Raw genomic sequence first — 23,014 nt, forward strand, 5'->3', positions numbered from 1 at the left:
CACCTGCATTGCTTGCTGTTTGGGGTTTTAGGATTGGTTTCTGTACAGCACTTTGTGACATCAGCTGATGTAAGAAGGGCTTCATAAATACATTTGATTGATTTAACTAGTCGAGTTAGTTAAGAACAAATTCTTATTTACAATGACGGCTTACCCCGGTCAAACCCTAACCCGGACGACGCTGGGCCAATTGTGCGCCACCCTATGGGACTCCGAATCACGGTCGGGTGGCATCAGCCTGGAATCGAATTGGGGTCTCTAGTGACGCCTCTAGCACTGAGATGCAGTGCCTTAGACCGCTGCACCACTCGGGAGCCCTGAGTACACTCTGTCTTTCATATAGGTTGGCTATACTAGCTTACTGATTATGATCAATATGTCAGGTTGGTACAAAGCAGATATAGAGGGTAGGTTACTGTAACCATTTTCTCTATAATGACAGACTGTATTTCCCCAGACACGTGATGCTGAAATGAAATGTGCTGCTTTACAACCATCCAGGTGCATTATCTTATCATTTTTGTTTTGGCTGAGTCCCCTCTGTTTATTTGTCTAAGTATAATGGACCAGGTCTGTCTTGAAAAAACATTGACCAATTAGTTTATAAAATCTTAGTGTGACACAGAGCTATTTCAGAAATGCAGTTCTTACTAGTTTAAACTAGAGAAAAGTCCTGAGGTGGGTGGGGTATTGTTTTAAAGGCTGAGGTGTAGAGGTGTTTTATTTTTCTCTTCTACGTGTCTGACAAGCGTAGGCTAGCAACATGCAAGAGCCCAGAGCAAAGTCTTAGCCAGGCTGATCCTCATTTATAGTAATATGAAGCACACTGTTTGCATAAGGACATTCCTTAGTGATTACTCTAATACCCCAACCTTTACTGTACAGCCTGGATCACAGTAACAACCAGGTTCGGTCTCTCAAACTCCTGGTTCTTTTTCTGCTCACAATGCTTAGTTACTGAGCTGCATTATGGACAGATATTTCATAATATATAAATGTAAAGCCTAGACATCTGCCAACTGATAGTGTCGCTTTCAGAAAGTGTTTTTCAGGCTTGTAATCTCTGGTTTTGGAAATGTTTCATTAGCTTTCTTCCCCAAGTCCCTGACTGGGAAGCACAAAATTGGAAAGTGGTAAAATCAAAATATGTCACGTGCACCGAATACAACAGGTGTAGTAGACCTTATAGTGAAATACTTACTGGCTCTAACCAACAGTTTAATTTTTAAGTAAAAAGAAAAAAGGTTTGAGGTGAACAATGGATAAGTAAAGAAATAAAAACAACAGTAAAAAAGACAGTGAAAAATAACAGTAGCAAGGCTATATACAGTAGCGAGGCTATATACAGGCACTGGTTAGTCGGGCTGATTGAGGTAGTATGTAGGTATGGTTAAAGTGACTATGCATATATGATAAACGGAGAGTAGCAGTAGCATAGAAGAGCGGGTGGCGGGACACAATGCAGATATTCCGGGTAGCCAATGTGCGGGGGCACCGGTCCGGAAGTCCAGGATCTAGTTGCAGAGGGAGGTGTTTAGTCCCAGGATCCGTAGCTTAGTGATGAGCGTGGAGGGCACTACGGTGTTGAATGCTGAGCTGTTGTCAATGAATAGCATTCTCACGTAGGTGTTATTTTTGTCCAGGTGGGAAAGGGCAGTGTGGAGTGCAATAGAGATTGCATCATCTGTGGATCTGTTTGGGTGGTATGCACATTGGAGTGGTTCATGGGTTTCTGGGATAATGGTGTTGTGAGCCATTACCAGCCTTTCAAAGCACTTCATGACAACGCACGTGAGTGCTACGGGTCTGTAGTCATTTAGGCAGGTTGCCTTAGTGTTCTTGGGCACAGGGACTATGGTGGTCTGCTTGAAACACGTTGATATTACAGACTCAATCAGGGACATGTTGAAAATGTCAGTTAAGACACCTGCCAGTTGGTCAGCACATGCCTGGAGCACATGTCCTGGTAATTTGTCTGGCCCTGCAGCCTTGTGAATGTTGACCTGTGTAAAGGTCTTACTCACATCGACTACGGAGAGCGTGACCACACAGTCATCCGGAACAGCTGATGCTCTCGTGCATGCCTCAGTGTTGCTTGCCTCAAAGTGAGCATAGCTGTGATTTAGCTCGGCTGGTAGGCTCGTGTCACTGGGCAGCTCGCAGCTGTGCTTCCCTTTGTTGTCTGTAATAGTTTGCAAGTCCTGCCACATAAGACGAGCGTCGGAGCAGGTGTAGTACGATTCAATCTTAGCCCTATATTGACGCTTGGCCTGTTTGATGGTTCGTCGAAGGGCATAGCAGGATTTCTTATAAGCTTCCGGGTTAGTTCCACACCTTGAGAGGCAGCTCTACCCTTTAGCTCAGTGCTAATGTTTCCTGTAATCCATGGCTTCTGGTTGGGGTATGTACGTACAGTCACTGTGGGGATGACGTCCTTGCACATTTAACATGTTGATAGAAAAGAGGAAGAACTGATTTAAGTTTCCCTGCATTAAAGTCTCCGGCCACTAGGAGCCCCGCCTCTGGGTGAGCAGTTTTCTGCTTGCTTATTTCCTTATACAGCTGACTGCGTGCGGTCTTAGTGCCAGCATCCGTCTGTGGTGGTAAATAAACAGCCACGAAAAGTATAGATGATAAACCAGCTGTTTACAAATATGCACAGACCGCCCCCCGTCTTACTGGAATGTGCTGTTCTATCTAGCCGGTGCAGCGTATATCTCACAAGCTGAATATCCATATCATCATTCTGCCACGATTCTGTGGAACATAACATGTTAGTTTTTGATGTCCCATTGGTAGGATATTCGTGACCCTACCTCGTCTAATTTATTGTCCAATGATTACACGTTGGCGAGTAATATTGACGGTAACTGCAACTTTTCCACTCGCCTTCTGCGGGTCCTTACGAGGCACCCTGCTCTGTGTCCTCTGTACCTGCTTCTCTTCCTCTTGCCAATAACTGGGATGTTGGCCTTGTCAGGTGTTTGGAGTATATCCTGTGTGTCCTGCTTATTGATGAAAAAAATGTTTCAAATCCGAGGTGAGTGATCGCTGTCCTGATATCCAGAAGCTCTTTTTTGCTTTAAGATACGGTGGCAGAAACATTATATACAAAATTCACATCCGGGTGCATTTTCTTTTTGCTTGTGATACCTGGGGGATTGCCTATTCAGGCTCGCATTAGTCAAGGGGTTGAAGTTACATTTGTGTGACTGTGACCACTGTGGCATACACAATTTGATGGGGAGGGGAAAGAAAAGGGTGGGAGAAGATGAACGATTTTCCTTGGACGAGTAAGGCAATGTTGTTTGTTGCGGGGGTGGTGATAGGCCGGATTGGGGTGGAGATGTGTGTGCATGCAGAGTTGTTGGACTGCTTGGTTGAGCCCAGCAGGTCCAGCCTCCATGTATAAGGGGTGCTGTGTTTACATGCCGCACACGCTGAGCATGTCCTGGCTTCGCTCTCCCAAAACAAACCCGCCCCTCTAGGAAAGAAACCTGAGCTCTTTCTCTGAAGTCCCAGTGCCCTCCATCCAATGAGCTCTGGAGAAGCAATGGCATTCTGCCAGCTCTGATTCACTGAAATAAAAGCTGTTGTGAAAGACCCAGAAGTTTTCTTGGTGTGTGAGTGGAGTGGACTGCCTAAAATAGTATGGCTGCACTGTGCTGTCACACACAACTAGCTGTGGAAAGACCAGGGTTGTGTTCACTAGGCACAAAATGGAAAACTTAGCAAAATGGAGTGAAAGAGGGAGGGACTATATGAACTTGTCCAATAAGAAATGTTTGTTTCATTATTCTTTGCTACAGTATGCCCTACATGTGCGCTATTGAACACAACCCTGTCCTTGGTCCTATGTGTTGAGGTCAGCGGTCACACAGTGCCATATTAGTTTTGTACAATGTAGAGGTCGACCGATTTTAATCGGAATGGCCGATTTTTAATTAGGGCCGATTTCAAGTTTTCATAACAATCGGTATTTTTGGCCACCGATTTGCCGGTTTTTATTTGTGTTTTTGTATTCCCCCCATTTTACATTTTGTTTCTTTTTTTTTTACACCTTTTATTTAACTAGGCAAGTCAGATTAAGAACACATTCTTGTTTTCAATGACGGCCTAGGAATGGGGGTTAACTGCCTTGTTCAGGGGGGATTCGGGGATTCGTTTTTGCAACCTTCCGGTTACTAGTCCAACGCTCTAACCACCTGCCTTACATTGCACTCCACAAGGAGCCTGCATGGCAGGCTGACTACCTGTTACGCGAGGGCAGCAAGAAGCCAAGGTAAGTTGCTAGCTAGCATTAAACTTATAAAAAACGATCAATCTTCACATAATCACTAGTTAACTACACATGGTTGATGATATTACTAGTTTATCTAACGTGTCCTGTGTTGCATATAACCGATGCGGTGCCTGTTAATTTCTCATCGAATCACAGCCTACTTTGACAAACGGGTGATGATTTAACAAGCGCATTTGCGAAAAAAGCACTGTCGTTGCACCAATGTACCTAACCATAAACATCAATGTATATAGTATATATTTTTAAACCTGCATATTTAGTTAATATTGCCTGCTAACATGAATTTGTGTCACTTCTCTAGCGTTCCGTGCAAGCAGTCAGGGTATATACAGCAGTTTGGGCCGCCTGGCTCATTGCGGACTGTGTGAAGTCCATTTATTCCTAACAAAGACCGTAATTAATTTGCCAGAATTGTACATAATTATGACATAACATTGAAGGTTGTGCAATGTAACAGGAATATTTAGAATTAGGGATGCCACCCGTTAGATAAAATACGGAACGGTTCCGTATTTCACTGAAATAATAAACGTTTCGATTTTCAAAAAGATAGTTTCCTGATTCGACCATATTAATAACCAAAGGCTCGTATTTCTGTGTGTTATTATGTTATAATTAAGTCTATGATTTGATATTGATAGAGCAGTCTGACTGAGCGATGGTAGGCAGCAGCAGGCTCGTAAGCATTCATTCAAACCGCACCTTTGTGCGTTTTGCCAGCAGCTCTTCGCAGTTCTTCAAGCATTGCGCTGTTTGACTTCAAGCCTATCAACTCCCAAGATTAGGCTGGTGTAACCGATGTGAAATGGCTAGCTAGTTAGCGGGTGCGCGCTAATGGCGTTTCAAACGTCACTCGCTCTGAGACTTGGAGTAGTTGTTCCCCTTGCTCTACATGGGTAACGCTGCTTCGAGGGTGGCTGTTGTCGATGTGTTCCTGGTTCAAGCCCAGGTGAGCGAGGAGAGGGACGGAAGCTATACTGTTACACTGGCAATACTAAAATGCCTATAAGAACATCCAATAGTCAAAGGTATATGAAATACAAATGGTATAGAGAGAAATAGTCCTATAATAACCTCAACCTAAAACTTCTTACCTGGGAATATTGAAAACTCATGTTAAAAGGAACCACCAGCTTTCATATGTTCTCATGTTCTGAGCAAGGAACTTAAACGTTAGCTTTTTTACATGGCACATATTGCACTTTTACTTTCTTCTGCAACACTTTGTTTTTGCTTTATTTAAACCAAATTGAACATGTTTCATTATTTATTTGAGGCTAAATTGATAGTATTTATGTATTATATTAAGTTAAAATAAGTGTTCATTCAGTATTGTTGTAATTGTCATTATTACAAATAAATAAATTGTCCGATTAATCGGTATCGGCCTTTTTTTGGGCCTCCAATAATCGGTATCGGCGTTGAAAAATCATAATCGGTTGACCTCTAGTACAATGTTGACCCCATGGGCCATCTAAATGTGCTGCTAATCACTTGGTGACTATCAGTATAGGCACATTATTGTTTTTAGAACCATCTCTGAGATGTATGATCAAAGTCCCACAGTTCCAGCTTCCAGATATCACCTCTTGTTACCCCAACACAGTGCCACTCATAGAGCTATAGCGCGGTCTGTACTGTACTGGCTGTCAGAGATACCAATGGAGTTTGCTCCTCCTCAATGGGCTCCTTTTGGCGAGGAAACACAAGTGTATCCTACCTGAGTCCTTCACGGAAGAGTTTTGAAGTCTGCCACACCCCCTTTGAATCAGCTATTGTTTTCTTGAAGGAGAAAAGCATGCAAACAGTTTAAAATGACATGCTTCTTATAATTTTATCTTTGACATGTCGTACAAATCTAATTGAGAAAAGGCCATTGTCGTGCCCCTTTTCTGGCATACAGCCAGGTGGTGTGGCGAGGACTTGCAGAGAGCTATATGTGCTGCTGGTCCTTTGGACTGTGGGTAATATACCCTTCCCTCTACCAGCACGTGTGGGGAAACCCTCCGTATCTCAGCAATCCCATGTGCTTAAAGAAGGTTTTGATATTTTCTCCCTTTCTGGCCAATTTGAAAGCCGGTCGAGTTAATGTAGTCTGAACAGCATAGGGGGTAGCTAGTTAGGTAGATTGTTTCTTGTTTTGGTACAGCCCAGACAAAATCAATACTGAAAGACAATCCTATTTCTTTTGTGTCTGTCATACTGTTTGACAATAAGTTTCAATTGGAGACTGCTGTGTTTCTTTGGTGGCCGTTTCTGTTGTGCAAATTATGGTAATTGTTAAAGTATTGGATGTTGAAGTCTTTTTTTCACTGTATTTAAGTATATGTAGTTAAACATTTCTGGCAATTGCATTTTCATAAGCCTGTATAAATGCTTTTCAGCCAGGCAGATTAAGAGAAACCTACCTAGGTACAGGTGTCACTTCATGCCATGAGACTAATGATGAAAGCACACCGTGTGCTCTCTTTTCTACTCCAGTCTTGATGAACTCAATATGCAACATGTATACCACAGATCTCTATGTTTGTCTGATGGGTTGCCAATCACATGTTGCATCCTGGCTCTTTTTTCAAAGGCCTCACACAGTGGAAGGAGCCATGATGACTTGGTTGACAGGCAGACTAGGGTCATGCAGTGATTTGGAGTCTAGCCTGTGAGCTCAGAGATGGAGTGGAAATTCTCATGGATATCAGAGGACATGCAGTATGTTTAGACCAAACACAAGTTTGAGTAGACTAGACTCTTGTTACTAATGTTTAGCTTAGTGCTAATGGCTCAAATCTGTTAGCAGTGTGTCTGCAGATTGTACTTGGGGTAGCCCAAGATCTTGTGTCCCAATTGATCTTTATTAGATTGTTCTTATGATGTCTGTGTCCGTCCATGGGTCTCTGTACTTTTGAATATAGACCTAGATGTTATGGTGGATCGACCCTTAGAGCTTTAATTGAAGAGGATGGTGTAATGTAAGTGTAGTCTAGTGTTTATGGCTGGACTTCCAGCACGCCAGATGTTTTGGAGCCTGTGGAGCCGGGAGCTTTTTTTTTCAGCACTAAACACATGGTTTCAACCACAGCTAGTGTGTGCCAGATAACTCCACTGAGGCCAAGAAGGTCACTAATGATCAGGGACACCTGGGGTCCTCGTAGCCTTCCCTTGTTTTTAACCCAAATCCTCTGGTTATGGTAGCCAGTCTGAGCCACCGTTGTGCTGCTGGAGGATAAGTCAGGCATTGATGAAAGCTTAATGAATTGGCCACATGTTCAGTGTGTGGTTTGGGTTGACATCCTTTCCTCTCTCTCTCTCTGTGTGTCTGACTATGCATATTGCTAGCCTACTCATGTTTTTGTGTGAGAGGCATATTTACACATGTAGCACTGCCAACAGAGGGACTGTCTAATAAGCAGTGAGTGAGGGAAGTTTTTGCAGGTTCACGTGAAGAGAATGCCTGCTGGATGACATGTCTCTCACTGTTTCTGGCAGCGCTATGAAACATGGGCATGGTACAGTACCCTGTTATTTCTGTCCCTGGTCCTTCTGCACTATTTATAGCTGGTTGCTCTAATGCTGTTCGATGGAGGCCATTCTAAACCCGGGGGCTGCCCTTGCACATCCGAAAAGCCATCTGCCAGCGAACCCTCTCCTTTCTCAAAGGCACTTTGGCAGCCAGTTTAGATTTTTCTCTCCTGTGTCTTTTACTGCCTGTCTGAACTCAAGACACATGCCCTGCCCTCTGACTCTCACGCACCTTTACACTGTCAGTCCATCTGAGCAGCTGGTCAATAAGCAGTACCAGTCTGCCACTGCAACAGTGAACTTGCAGATGAGACCCTGAAGTTATGCTTCTCCCCCCTTCTCCTTCATGTGAAGACATATTTCCTCCACCACACCTACTCTGCTGCCTCAAACCTACTGGCACTTGCTGCTCAGTAGTACATGACAGTATCTATATCTTGGAAAAGATTTTGCCTGTTTCAGTTGCAAAGCCATTCCTCTAAACCCAGGGCTCCCAAATGGGTTTGCCTAGTCCTGCTCTGCCTTCCACAGGAGCCCCTCTCGCTGTGTGTGAAGCCTAATTGCTCTCTCCAGGCTCAGCTCTCTGGAAGCCCTGCTCGCTCTGAGGCGATTACACAATTTCCATATGATTAAGGCAGGCGTATTCTCTGATACCAAGTGCCAAGGGTCTGTGTTCTGTTCCTTTGGCTGAGGATGTGTGATCTGTAATGTGATCCAGAAGGATTCAGGAAGGAGCGATTTTGTTTCTTTCACATGCTCCGAAAGCACTGGGCTGCTCCCCCTGGTTTCAGCCGGTTCCCTGGGTGACGACACGATGAGGCTTAACCCTGAAACGAAACCCATTCTCCTCTCACATGGACAGCCAGTCAGACAGACACTGCTGCTGTGAAATGAAACTTAGCAGCACCACTGGTCTGAGCTGGAATAGAGAGCCTATGCTGAGGCTGACTCTGAAATGAAACTGAGCTGGAATAGAGAGCCTATGCTGAGGCTGACTCTCTGAAATGAAACTGAGCTGGAATAGAGAGCCTATGCTGAGGCTGACTCTCTGAAATGAAACTGAGCTGGAATAGAGAGCCTATGCTGAGGCTGACTCTGAAATGAAACTGAGCTGGAATAGAGAGCCTATGCTGAGGCTGACTCTCTGAAATGAAACTGGGCTGGAATAGAGAGCCTATGCTGAGGCTGACTCTCTGAAATGAAACTGAGCTGGAATAGAGAGCCTATGCTGAGGCTGACTCTGAAATGAAACTGAGCTGGAATAGAGAGCCTATGCTGAGGCTGACTCTCTGAAATGAAACTGACTGTTTTTTGTTTGTTATAAGCACAGTGTAGGAGGCTGGCAGACACACATACTACATTTCTATTGCCATCGCCTCCAAATTGGTGGGAGATTTGTTTGATCTCCCCCGATAAGTGTATCAGTCATTGTGTGCTACGTGTGACAAAAGTTTGACTATGGACTTTCTGTGGGAGTGTATGTATGGAAGGGAGTGTGGCGTGCGCGTTAAATCAATATGTGACGTGTGTGTTCACGGTGCAGTCTTTGTTGCAGTGACTGGCTGGGCGTGATGAATGCTGTCAGCCAGGTTGCCTCTGCAGTGTGTATCTGTGGGCCTGTTGCTGTGTGTGGGTGTGTCGCGTGTTGAAGGTACTTAACTCCTGTTCCCATGTCAGTCTGACCAACACCAGAAATTAAGAGACAAATAGAAAGATAAGGATGGAATCCCCTGCATAGTGCTCTCTGCTTCAGTCAGCTCAGAATACACTGTAATGTGAGGCCCTGGCCCGTCCAGAACAACAGCTCATGGTACCTCAGGACAGGGAACCTCATGGTGGGTATCTTCACACACAATTAACGTGCCTGCCCTGAGGAGTTAGCTTGGCCTACTTAAAATGGGAGAGGCTGGTGCTTGGGTGAGGAAAGGTGTAGAAGTTAGATTAGTTTACCAGCCTATTGTGTATATTACAAGCTGTGTGATCCACTCCTCTGTGTGAATATAAAGGGATCATTGTTTGAGGATGAACACCTGCAGTGATGTAGCTTGAAAGGCCTGGTATCATCACGTCAGGGAGGAGTACTTCTACCCAGGGACTGATGGCATTGAACTGGCATGACTGTCTGGCTGGCTGGACTGCTGTGTAGATTGGGCCAACAGACAGGCTGGGGATTGGGGCGGCTGTTGGCTGGGGTTTAACCGGGTCATGGACCTTCAGTTAGACTCCTGGCTGCTACACCAGAAATGTCTGTCTGGGTGTCGATGAGGATTAGGTGAAACACAGACTACTATAAGCGCCAGGGAAGACTTATCTAAAACCCTGAAACGCAAATGACAGGCAGGCTGAATCGTCTACAGTAGCTACTAGTGTTTCTCACAGCTGAGCCCTCTCAGGCACACAGCTTGGCTAAACAAGCTCAGAAGTAGCTACCATTTCTCTCCCACTCTCTTTGATTTTCCTGCCAAAGAAAGCTGTGCTGCAGGCCTGTCATTGGCTGGGTGCTGTGTTGTTTACATGGCCCTGTGGTTGACTGGGAGTGTGTGTGTGTGAACAGACCCAGTAAAGGGGCAGCCAGGGCAGAGTGACCCGCTCCACTGCCAGTCCACGACAGCCCCAGCCCTCTGGTGTCCTAGCCTCTACTACACCCCCTCCAGTATGTGGTGTTCACTCACATTACAGCTGCTCACACAACAGGACTGCTGCCTCTGCTCTACTCACAATCATAATGCTGTATGTGCAGCTTGCTATTCAACTCAAGCTAATAGTTTCCTTTGAAAGATTAGGAAAGGGAATAAGTATTTTATCCTCCCATGACCGAGTTTCCCTACGGCCTTACTGTGTTGGTTGGTCACTGAGTGTTAGACCTCGTGTCCACGTGTTGTCTGCTCCAATCCCCTTTGACTGGCTTGATTTCTCTCCATTCTGTTCCTGCTCCGCTTCCTGTCCCCACACTAAGCACTGGCCAGAACATACAAGAGCTAACCAGTTGAGTTTGGAACAACAAGGACGTGTGTTGGTTGGGTCAAAGGTTGAGGTGGCAGCTGGCTTAGGCTGCACCGTGTGTGTGGGCGGCAATCAGTACCACGTGTGAATGTTTGTGACCCAGTCTTTAGTGTTATTGATATAGCCTCTGGTCTAGGCCCTGTGGGTGGAAGTGTTGGTCAATCTGCAGCTTTAATAATAGACAGACAGCAGGGTGAATTTCAGGCAGAAATAACCCGTCAGTCAGTCAATTACTGGCCCAGTCACAGTCTTGTCTCTGTGCCTTTGTGTAATATATCTGACAGTTGCCACAGTCCCTGGTCTCCCTAAACCTGCCCTGGCATTCATACCCACCCAGCCAAGGACCAAGTTTACCTGACTATCGGGGTGAAGGGAAGTGACCCTGCGGCATTGTTGATCGTTTAGTAAAGTCGATTTGTTGGTTAAGCACCCATTTTTAACTCAAGGACAGCAACACTTGTACTTATTAGCATTGTCCTCCCAAATTCTTTAATTTGACATTTATGCCAACTGCTTTGGTACCAGTGAAGAACTGGTCCATACCCCTAACAGTGGGAATATGCCCTATAATTTGTACCAAAGGTGTAGATGTATTGCATTATTGTGGCTTTGTGATCTTTTCTCACACACGTCAGCCTGTCTGTCATAATCCTGTAGTTAATGCATTTCTTCCAGTCTTCAGTAGATGCCACTTGATTACAGTTTGTTGGCACACAGGTGTTGACACTTAGCCTTTAACATTACACGCCTCCGGTAAAGAAGCCAGTTTATGTAGTAATGATACTTTGCGATTAACTCCACAAATGCTTTGCGTGTTTGAGGAAGTGTCATTTCTGTTTTTTCAAAATGTTTTTTCTATTTCATTACATGGTAGGTTGGGGTAATTGTCTCTGGTGGCTGTTCAGTGGGCTACCGGTGAAAGTTGTTTACAAGTTGCATTGACTGGCATAATACATTATGTATTGTAGGCCCCATCAATTGTATTGTAGACCTGTTATTTAGATTTTTCTCTTACAATATATTCTGCCATCTATCTTTGTCAGTGTCTTTTGACCTATTTCAGACTCCTACTATCCCCATGAACATGCTACTTTCTCCTTTTGTTCTCTCTCTGTCTCTGTCTCCCTCCCTAACCCTGTTTTCATTGTGTTCTGCAGGCTCCATGAGGAGATCAATGACTTCTACAAGCACATGTCTCCTCGTGCGGAGGAGGAGAGGATGAGGATGGAGGTGGTGGACAGGATCGAGAGGGTCATCAAAGACCTGTGGCCCACTGCTGATGTAAGAGATCACTCACATCGCTACAGTTCCAGACCTAAACCCATACAGGTCTAGCCAGGTCCCAGATCTGTTTGACCGTTATTGGTGTACAGCAGACTCCTCTGGTTGTTGAAACTTTAACATAGTTGAAAAGATCTGGGCCCAGGCTAATACGGGTCATCGTTCAAATAAATATTGCAACCATGTAGAGTTCATGCTTACATAAAAGCCGACACCAACTACTAGAAGTGACAGGCAGAGCAAAGGTTTGGAATGGAAGTGGTTTCTAGCAACACAGGCAGACCTCACCCACACGGCGAGCTGCTTGAGATTCTCACAATCTCCTGTTCCCTTATTATACAAATTCCCCTCATTGCTAGAGACAGCATGAGAACTTGCTGCTCTATGTAGAAATGCTGTCTTTACATCTTTCTAGTCTTTCTCTGGCTGGCTCTATAGCTGTCTGAAAGGAGTCGTGACTCTGTAGGGGAGAGTGATTTTCTCTTCCTATGGGCTGAGCTGTAATGATGATGAAAGACAGGCCATATATGGTGGGGCGTGTGACCAGCAGCCATTTGTAAAACCGCCTGGTCGGTCCGCTCTTATCTCCCTGCTGTTATATTTTGGCCTGTAATCGACAGTGCTTCAGGTGTCCTTGTTCCTGCTGACTTTGAGCCTGCTGATAGAGCTGTGTGTGTCTGCTCTCAGCTTTACAAGCTATACCAGGGATGGACAACTGCCGTTTTGTAGGCCCGCGGATCACTTTTTTATTATTTTTTTGTTTAGGAACTCAGTCTGGGTCTCAATTTACTGTTGGGTTGGAATAGTACAATACACAAGGTGCAGTTTTGTCATGTGGTTGTACATCAGCAGTTATTTTATGTCAGTCACTGACAGTAACTCAATTAGCCCATGTCAGCTAAAATGTCTGGTGGCCAGCTATCTTGTAGTATTCATGGTCGTATTACCAACCGGGGGGAACATAGATTTTGTTAGTCACTCTCACTCAGACATCATATAAAAACATTTAAGTTCTTCACCCTATGGCAAAAGATGTATTATTACAGGGAATTTGCTGTAAAACTGCTCATTTTTCTCTCTGCCCCATGGAAAATTGTGTAGTACGCAGGAAATGAACTCAAAAAATGTTATAGTTGCCCATCCCTGAGCTAGACAGGAAAGCCCACTGCTGTCCCTGGCACTGTTCCTACCTCTTACTCTATCCACTGAGGCAGGAGAGCAGTTAAGATCCTGTCCATAACAAGAACAGGACTAAGACTCCCAGCAATCACCTGACCTCTTACACACACTCAAAACGAGACCTGTCTGTGACTGGGTGAACTGAACAACTGTGAACCTTCCAGATAGCTGAATAATTAGTCTAGGTCAATTTGTCTGAGGTGGCCACCATGTCTTTCTCTCCCTCTCTAACTTCACCCTGTCTCTCGATAATGTAAGTGATGACTACTAGCTCTTTATGCAGTAGAGAGCCGAGCCATGAGTTAAGTTCACCTTGGGGACCTGTGTGGATGTGTGTTCCCCCTCACTGGAATTGGAACTCGTCCACACAGTGGCAATCCATCACCATCACCCCTCTCATTTCCACCCACATCACAATCACATGCCCTGCCTAATGCACCTCAAGTAAGCAGATTGGAGCCCAGGCTTTAACCCCCTTGGTCGGTTCAGGCAGGAGCTCAGCCCAGGAGGGAGGTTTAAGGGAATAACGGCTGGTTTAAGGCTTAGCAAAGGCTATTTTTGAGCCCTCAGAACCAATGTGAAATACTGTTATGTGATGTGACGTTGGTTAATGCCCACAAAGCTCAGATAAAGCGGGATATTTGTCTGGAATCTGGACGCATTAAATAAAAAGCTTATTTCATTTCTTTTTTGTCCAAACTGTTGGCGTTTTAACGCATAATTTTATCATTTTTCTCATAACTACTGTAGTAATGGTTTGTTCTGTTCCCATTTTTTGCCCCCAAGAACAGTGCATGGTTGTCAGATAATGACTATGCTCCGACTTGCATAAAAGGTGAAATAAGTTGATGCACGTTAGACTCTCTCCCCATTTAACATAAAGATTATATTTTTATTGCTTTAGTTTACACCTGTCCCTAAGTATCAGACTGTTGTCACAGGAGAGCAGCATATCGCGTGACTTGACAGAAATCAAATCATTTGTCTTTATTTTGTAACAAATTACCTGCCGTTGTATCAGTTCAAAGCTAATGTATAGCTCGGCTTATCTGATTGATAAGTGAAATCAATGAATAACACGTTTGACTTTGTTACAGGTTCAAGTATTTGGGAGTTTCAGCACGGGCCTCTATCTGCCAACCAGGTAAGCTGTTTATTCAGGTAATGGAGTACATAATGGCCTTCCTATCGTAATCTCTCTTATAGTATGTTGGTGATATGCGGGTTGACTCATAACCTGCAGACCCTGCGGATATAACCGTGGGGCGGTCGGGTTCAGGGTCATTAAATATTGTGTGGATGAAGGGCGGGCGGGCAGGCGGCGGGTTGAATAAAGAGAAAACAATATCTTAAAAAATCCGGGTTAGGGCCGGTTGCGGGCCTTAGATTCACATATACTTGGGCGGCTGTGGATGGGTTATTAGCAATAGGGTACGGGTGAACAAACAGCTGACCCGCGCACCATTAGTGAGTGTAAACTGACCCTTAACCCAATGAGTCCCACCTTATCGCTGGTGTGTTTTGGACTTCTAACCCCTTTTAAACAGTGTGTTTGAGCTACAGACTTCTGGGTTGTACCATTTGATTTCGTCTGTTCTATAAAAACGTCTGGAGTCCAAATGGTTTGAGTTACAAACTATTAAAGCCATCTATGAAAAGCTGTTCTGTTTTTCTCTGACACTCATTAGCGCCGTTAGAAGGTAAGGGATTCTTCTGCATAGAAGATCATAGGAAATCCCAGGATTATAGTTTCTATGATACTGTAATAAACTCAGTTGCTGTCACAAACTCCACACAGTTGTCACTGACTAGTTAGATATTAATTTCCCAGTGAACAAACAATTTCTGTAGTTACTGCATTCATATAAATAAATTTTTTTATCAGGTTTTTACTTTGGCAGACCTTTAATTGACATAAAAAAAAAATGATAAACTCATGGATGCAACTGTTTTGTCATTGTTTTAGCCCCACAATTAAACACTTCATTGTGAGGCTAAATACAGTGCCTTCGGGAAAGTATTTAGACCACTTGACTTTTTACACATTTTGTTTGTTAGCCGTATTCTAAAATTCATTACCCCCATAATGACAAGGCAGTAGCAGGTTTTTAGAACTTTTTGCAAATGTATGGGGGGGAGGACATTTTTCACTTAGGACATTTACATAAGTATTCAGACACTTTACTCAGTACTTTGTTATAGCACCTTTGGCAGCGATTACAGCCTCGAGTCTTCTTGGGTATGACGCTACAAGCTTAGCACACCTGTATTTGGGGAGTTTCTCCCATTCTTCTCTGCAGATCCTCTCAAGCTCTGTCAGGTTGGATGGGAAGCGTTGCCGCACAGCTATTTTCAGATCTCTCCAGAGATGTTAAATTGGGTTCAAGCCCAGGCTTTGGCTGGGCCACTCAAGGACATTCAGAGACTTGTCCTGAAGCCACTCCTGCGTTGTCTTGGCTGTGTGCGTAAGGTCGTGGTCCTGTTGGAAGGTGAACCTTCACACCTGTCTGAGGCCGTGAGCGCTCTGGAACAGGTTTTCATCAAGGATCTCTCTGTACTTTGCTCTGTTGATCTTTGCCTCGATCCTGAGTAGTCTCCCAGTCCCAGCTGCTGAAAAACATCCCCACAACATGATCATGCCACCACCATGCTTCACCGTAGGGCTGGTGCCATGTTTCCTTCAGACGTGACGCTTGACATTCAGGCCAAAGAGTTCAATCTTGCTTTCATCAGACCAGAGAATCTTGTTTCTCATGGTCCGAGTCTCTTTTGGTGTCTTTTAGCAAACTCCAAGTGGACTTTCATGTGCCTTTTTATGGAGGAGTGGCTTCCGTCTGGCCACTCTACCATAAGACTTGATTGGTGGAGTGCTGTAGAGATGGGAGAACCTTCCAGAAGGACAACCATCTCCACAGAGGAACTTTGAAGCTCTGTCAGAGTAACCATCGGATTCTTGGTCACCTCCCTGACCAAGGCCCTTCTCCTCGGATTGCACAGTTATCCCAGGTGGCCAGCTCTAGGAAGAGACTTGGTGGTTCCAAACTTCCATTTAAGAATGATGGAGGCCGCTGTTCTTGAGGACTTTCAATGCTGCAGAAATGTTTTGGTACCCTTCCCCAGATCTGTGCCTCAAAACAATCCTGTCTCGGAGCTCTACGTACAATTCCTTTGACCTCATTGCTTGGTTTTTGCTCTGACATGCACTGTCAACTGTGGGACCTTTTATATAGACAGGTGTGTGCCTTTCCAAATCATGTCCAATCAATTGAATTTACCACAGGTGGACTCCAAGTTGTAGAAACATCTCAAATATGATCAATGGAAACAGGATGCACCGGAGATCAATTTCGAGTCTCATAGCCAAGGGTCTGAATACTTCTGTAAACAAGGTATTTCAGTTTAAAAATGAATATATTTGCAAAATGTATGGGGTTAAACTACCCACTGGGCAAAAATGTGTTTAATCAACGTTTCCACGTAATTTCAATAAGATTCTGTGATTACGTTGAATCCACATGGTAAACTGATCTGATTTTTAAAAAGTAATCAACGTAAAGGAATTTTGTAATTGTATTCATTCACTTTATTTAAAAAAAACTTTCCTCCCCAATTTCGTGGTATCCAATTTGTAGTTAGTCTTTTCCTATCACTGCAACTCCCGTACGGACTCGGTCGAGAGCCGTGCATCCTCCGAAACAAAACCCAACCAAGCCGCACTGCTTCTTGACTCAAATCAAATTTTTTTGGTCACAGACACATGGTTAGCAGATGTTAATGTGAGTGTAGCGAAATGCTTGTGCTTCTAGTTCCGACAATGCAGTAATGTCTAACAAGAAATCAAAAAAATTCAGAACTACCTTATACACACAAATGTGAAGGGATGAATAAGAATATGTACATATAAATATATGGATGAGCGATGGCCGTGCGGCATAGGCAAGAGGCAGTAGATGGTATAGAATACAGTATATACATATGAGATGAGTAATGTAGGATATTATTAAAGTGACTAGTGATACCTTTTTATTAAGTCCATTTATTAAAGTGGCCAGAGATTTGAGTCTGTTGGCAGCAGCCTCTCTGTTAGTGATGGCTGTTTAACAGTCTGATGGCCCTGAGAGAGAAGCTGTTTCTCAATCTCTCGGTCCCAGCTTTGTTGCACTTGCACTAGAGGTCGACCGATTAATCGGAATGGCCGATTTAATTAGGGCCTATTTCTGGTTTTCATAACAACCGGTAATCTGCATTTTTGGACGCCGATTACATTGCACTCCACGAGGAGACTGCGTGGCAGGCTGACTACCTGTTATGCAGCAAGGAGCCAAGGTAAGGTGCTAGCTAGCATTTAACTTATCTTATAAAAAACAATCAATATTAACAATCACTAGTTAACTACACATGGTTGATGATATTGCTAGTTTATCTAGCTTGTCCTGCGTTGCATATAATCGATGCAGTGCCTGTTAATTTATCATTGAATCACAGCCTACTTTGCCAAACGGGTGATTTAACAAGCGCATTCGCAAAAAAGCACTGTCGTTGCACCAATGTGTTCCTAAACATCAATGCCTTTCTTAAAATCAATACTCAACTATATACACTGCTCTTAAAAATGAAGGGAACACTTAAACAACACAATGTAATTCCAAGCACATTACATCAAAGTTGGATCAGCCTGTAGTGTGGTTTTCCACTTTAAATTTGAGTGTGACTCCAAATCCAGACCTCCATGGGTTGATAAATTGGATTTCCAGTGATTTATTTTTGTGATTTTGTTGTCAGCACATTCAACTATGTAAAGAAAAAAGTATTTAATAAGATTATTTCATTCATTCAGATCTAGGATGTGTTATTTTAGTGTTCCCTTTATTTTTTTGAGCAGTGTATTTTTAAACCTGCATTTTTAGTTAATATTGCCTGATAGCATGCATTTCTTTTAACTAGGGAAATTGTGTCACTTCTCTTACATTCTGTGCAACAGAGTCAGGGTATATGTAGCAGTTTGGGCCGCCTGGCTCGTTGCGAACTGTGTGAAGACTATTTCTTCCTAACAAAGACAGCCAACTTGGCCAAAAGTGGGATAATTTAACAAAAGCGCATTTGCAAAAAAAGCACAATTGTTGCACGAATGTACCTAACCATAAACATCAATGCCTTTCTTAAAATCAATAGACAGAAGTATATTTTTTTTAACCTGCATATTTAGTTAAAAGAAATTCATGTTAGCAGGCAATATTAACTAGGCAAATTGTCACTTCTCTTGCATTCATTGCATGCAGATCCAGGGTATATGCAACAGTTTGGGCCACCTGGCACGTTGCGAACTAATTTGCCAGAATTTTACGTAATTATGACATTGAAGGTTGTGCAATGTAACAGGAATATTTAGACTTAGGGATGCCACCCGTTAGATAAAATACGTTACGCTTCCGTATTTCACTGAAAGAATAAACGATTTGTTTTTGAAATTATAGTTTCTGGATTTGACCATATTAATAACCTACGGCTTGTATTTCTGTGTGTTATTATAATTAAGTCTATGATTTGATAGAGCAGTCTGACTGAGCGGTGGTTGGCAGCAGCAGGCTCGTAAGCATTCATTCAAACAGCACTTTACTTCGTTTGCCAGCAGCTCTTCGCAATGCTTCAAGCATTGCACTGTTTATGACTTCAAGCCTATCAACTCCCGAGATCAGGCTGGCAATACTAAAGTACCTATTAGAAATCCAATAGTCAAATGTATATGTAATACACTGCTCAAAAAAATAAAGGGAACACTTAAACAACACAATGTAACTCCAAGTCAATCACACTTCTGTGAAATCAAACTGTCCACTTAGGAAGCAACACTGACAATAAGTTTCACATGCTGTTGTGCAAATGGAATAGACAACAGGTGGAAATTATAGGCAATTAGCAAGACACCCCCAATAAAGGAGTGGTTCTGCAGGTGGGGACCACAGACCACTTCTCAGTTCCTATGCTTCCTGGCTGATGTTTTGGTCACTTTTGAATGCTGGCGGTGCTGTCAATCTAGTGGTAGCATGAGACGGAGTCTACAACCCACACAAGTGGCTCAGGTAGTGCAGCTCATCCAAGATGGCACATCAATGCGAGCTGTGGCAAGAAGGTTTGCTGTGTCTGTCAGCGTAGTGTCCAGAGCATGGAGGCGCTACCAGGAGACAGGCCAATACATCAGGAGACGTGGAGGAGGCCGTAGGAGGGCAACAACCCAGCAGCAGGACCGCTACCTCTGCCTTTGTGCAAGAAGGAGCAGGAGGAGCACTGCCAGAGCCCTGCAAAATGACCTCCAGCAGGCCACAAATGTGCATGTGTCTGCTCAAACGGTCAGAAACAGACTCCATGAGGGTGGTATGAGGGCCCGACGTCCACAGGTGGGGGTTGTGCTTACAGCCCAACACCGTGCAGGACGTTTGGCATTTGCCAGAGAACACCAAGATTGGCAAATTCGCCACTGGCGCCCTGTGCTCTTCACAGATGAAAGCAGGTTCACACTGAGCACGTGACAGACGTGACAGAGTCTGGAGACCCCGTGGAGAACATTCTGCTGCCTGCAACATCCTCCAGCATGACCGGTTTGGCGGTGGGTCAGTCATGGTGTGGGGTGGCATTTCTTTGGGGGGCCGCACAGCCCTCCATGTGCTTGCCAGAGGTAGCCTGACTGCCATCAGGTACCGAGATGAGATCCTCAGACCCCTTATGAGACCATATGCTGGTGCGGTTGGCCCTGGGTTCCTCCTAATGCAAGACAATGCTAGACCTCATGTGGCTGGAGTGTGTCAGCAGTTCCTGCAAGAGGAAGGCATTGATGCTATGGACTGGCCCGCCCGTTCCCCAGGCCTAAATTCAATTGAGCACATCTGGGACATCATGTCTCGCTCCATCCACCAACGCCACGTTGCACCACAGACTGTCCAGGAGTTGGCAGATGCTTTAGTCCAGGTCTGGGAGGAGATCCCTCAGGAGACCATCCACCACCTCATCAGGAGCATGCCCAGGTCATACAGGCACGTGGAGGCCACACACACTACTGAGCCTCATTTTGACTTGTTTTAAGGACATTACATCAAAGTTGGATCAGCCTGTAGTGTGGTTTTACACTTTCATTTTGAGTGTGACTCCAAATCCAGACCTCCATGGGTTGATAAATTGGATTTCCATTGATTCTTTTTGTGATTTTTGTTGTCAGCACATTCAACTATGTAAAGAAAAGTATTTAAGATTATTTCTTTCATTCAGATCTAGGATGTGTTGTTTAAGTGTTCCCTTTATTTTTTTGAGCAGTATACAAATGGTATAGAGAGAAATAGTCCTATAATAACTACAACCCAAAACTTCTTACCTGGGAATATTGAAGACTCATGTTAAAAGGATCCACCAGCTTTCATATGTTCTCACGGTTGAGGGCAGTGCAGTTGCCGTACCAGGCAGTGATACAGTGATACGACCCTGCCTCACACAGGAAGCGGCGCAGGTCCAAATCCAGGCACTTGTCATCTCCCGTCTAGATTACTGCAACTCGCTGTTGGCTGGGCTCCCTGCCTGTGCCATTAAACCCCTACAACTCATCCAGAACGCCGCAGCCCGTCTGGTGTTCAACCTTCCCAAGTTCTCTCACGTCACCCTGCTCCTCCGCTCTCTCCACTGGCTTCCAGTTGAAGCTCGCATCCGCTACAAGACCATGGTGATTGCCTACGGAGCTGTGAAGGGAACGGCACCTTCAGGCTCTGATCAAGCCCTACACCCAAACAAGGGCACTGCGTTCATCCACCTCTGGCCTGCTGGCCCCCCTACCTCTGAAGAAGCACAGTTCCCGCTCAGTCCAGTCAAATCTGTTCGCTGCTCTGGCACCCCAATGGTGGAACAAGCTCCCTCACGACGCCAGGACAGCGGAGTCAATCACCACCTTCCGGAGACACCTGAAACCCCACCTCTTTAAGGAATACCTAGGATAGGATAAAGTAATCCTTCTAACCCCCCCCCCCCCTCCCCCCCCTAAAAGATTTAGATGCACTATTGTAAAGTGGTTGGTCCACTGGATATCATAAGGTGAATGCACCAATTTGTAAGTCGCTCTGGATAAGAGCGTCTGCTAAATGACTTAAATGTAAATGTAATACAGCCCGACAGGATGCTCTCGATTGTGCATCTGTAAAAGTTTGAGTGTTGAAGAGGCACTGTTGCACCTTCTTCACCACTCTGTCAGTGTGGGTGGACCATTTCAGTTTGTCTGTGATGTGTACGCCGAGGAACATAAAACTTTCCATCTTCTCCACTACTGTCCCGCTTAACCCGGAAGCCCGCCACGCCAATGTGTTGGAGGAAACAACGTACACCTGGCGACCGTGTCAGCGTGCATGCGCCTGGGCCGCCACAGGAGTCGCTAGAGTGTGAAGGGACAAGGACATTCCTGCCGGCCAAAACCTCCCCTAACCCGGACGACGCTGGGCCAATTGTGCGCCACCCCATGGGTCTCCCGGTTGCAGCCGGCTGCGACAGAGCCTGGATTCGAACCAGGATCTCTAGTGGCACAGCTAGCGCTGCGATGCAGAGCCTTTGACCACTGCGCCACTCGGGAGGCCCATAGGAATTTATTTTTTAACCAAAATCCAATGACTGGTGAATGTTTTTGTTGATTTCACATTTAATTTACCTTAGTTGACTAGATGTTTAACTGACGTCTGTGCCATGTGGGCAAGCTCTTAGGCCTTTTCTACGCACGCCTTTCCTACACGCTAATCAGTATTTGGTATTCAGACTTGCCTTATTCATTTGCGTAATGTCAATATGATTTGTGTTTTGCATCATATAATGCCAAATGCATCATACCGGCTGTATTTTTAAAGTTATACATCTTAAACTTGAATTCTGACATGGTAAACATTTTGGGTCTATCAGCAATGGACTAATGAAACAAATACCAAAAGTTTGTTTTTGGGTGGAATTTTCCTTTAAGTTCAAGGTCAGAATACATACGCATAGAGAGAAGTGCATAAAAAGGGAATAATGTTACATTTACGCACGTTTAACTCTGTTCAGAATTCCCCCCTTTGTGAGTGGTTATATGGAGAAAGAGTGATGTGGCTGGCCATGGTGTAATTATTTGCCTTTGTTTTTTGGGATTAAGGCTGTGGTAATTTTAGCACTGCTGATCCAAAGCCTTTTTTAACCTTGTTTCTTGACGAGCCAGACTGCTCTCCACTCCGACGTCACACACACACACACACACACACAACACTGTAACTGGGGACTGGATTAGTGACAATAAGCTGTGTGTGAAAGTGAACTGTAGAGTCCTCTCTTCAGATCTGAATGTGATGTTGCTCTGACCTCTACTACTTACTACACTTCCTAGTGACATCGATCTGGTGGTATTTGGGAACTGGGAAAACCTGCCGCTTTGGACCCTGGAAGAGGCCCTGAGGAAGAAAAACGTGACTGACGAGAACTCCATCAAAGTGCTGGACAAGGCCACGGTATGTTTGTATTTATTATGGCAGCAGCTACTCTTTCTGGGGTCCAGCAAAATTAAGGCAGTTTTATACATTTAAAACATTACAATACATTTACAACAGATTTCATTACATATTTAGTGTGTGCCCTCAGGCCCCTACTCTACTACCACATATCTACAACACAAAAACCGTGTGTGTGTGTATAGTGCATATGTTATCGTGTGTTTGTATGCATGTGTCTGTGCCTTTGTTGCTT

At 44.5% G+C, this 23,014-nt stretch overlaps 1 protein-coding gene across 1 annotated transcript in view; it reads left to right on the plus strand.

Annotated features, from left to right (window-relative positions):
* The window catches only part of LOC106562382 (terminal nucleotidyltransferase 4B), a 35,776-nt gene that overhangs the window by 7,548 nt on the left and 5,214 nt on the right, over positions 1-23,014 (plus strand). The window contains exons 2-4 of the mRNA XM_045689295.2: positions 11,980-12,103; positions 14,380-14,426; positions 22,659-22,779. Of these exons, the coding sequence (XP_045545251.2) occupies positions 11,980-12,103; positions 14,380-14,426; positions 22,659-22,779 (292 nt within the window). The remainder of the gene's footprint in view (positions 1-11,979; positions 12,104-14,379; positions 14,427-22,658; positions 22,780-23,014) is intronic.

This window comes from Salmo salar, chromosome 11 (assembly GCF_965601325.2).
Source record: "Salmo salar chromosome 11, fSalSal1, whole genome shotgun sequence".
NCBI lineage: Eukaryota > Metazoa > Chordata > Actinopteri > Salmoniformes > Salmonidae > Salmo > Salmo salar.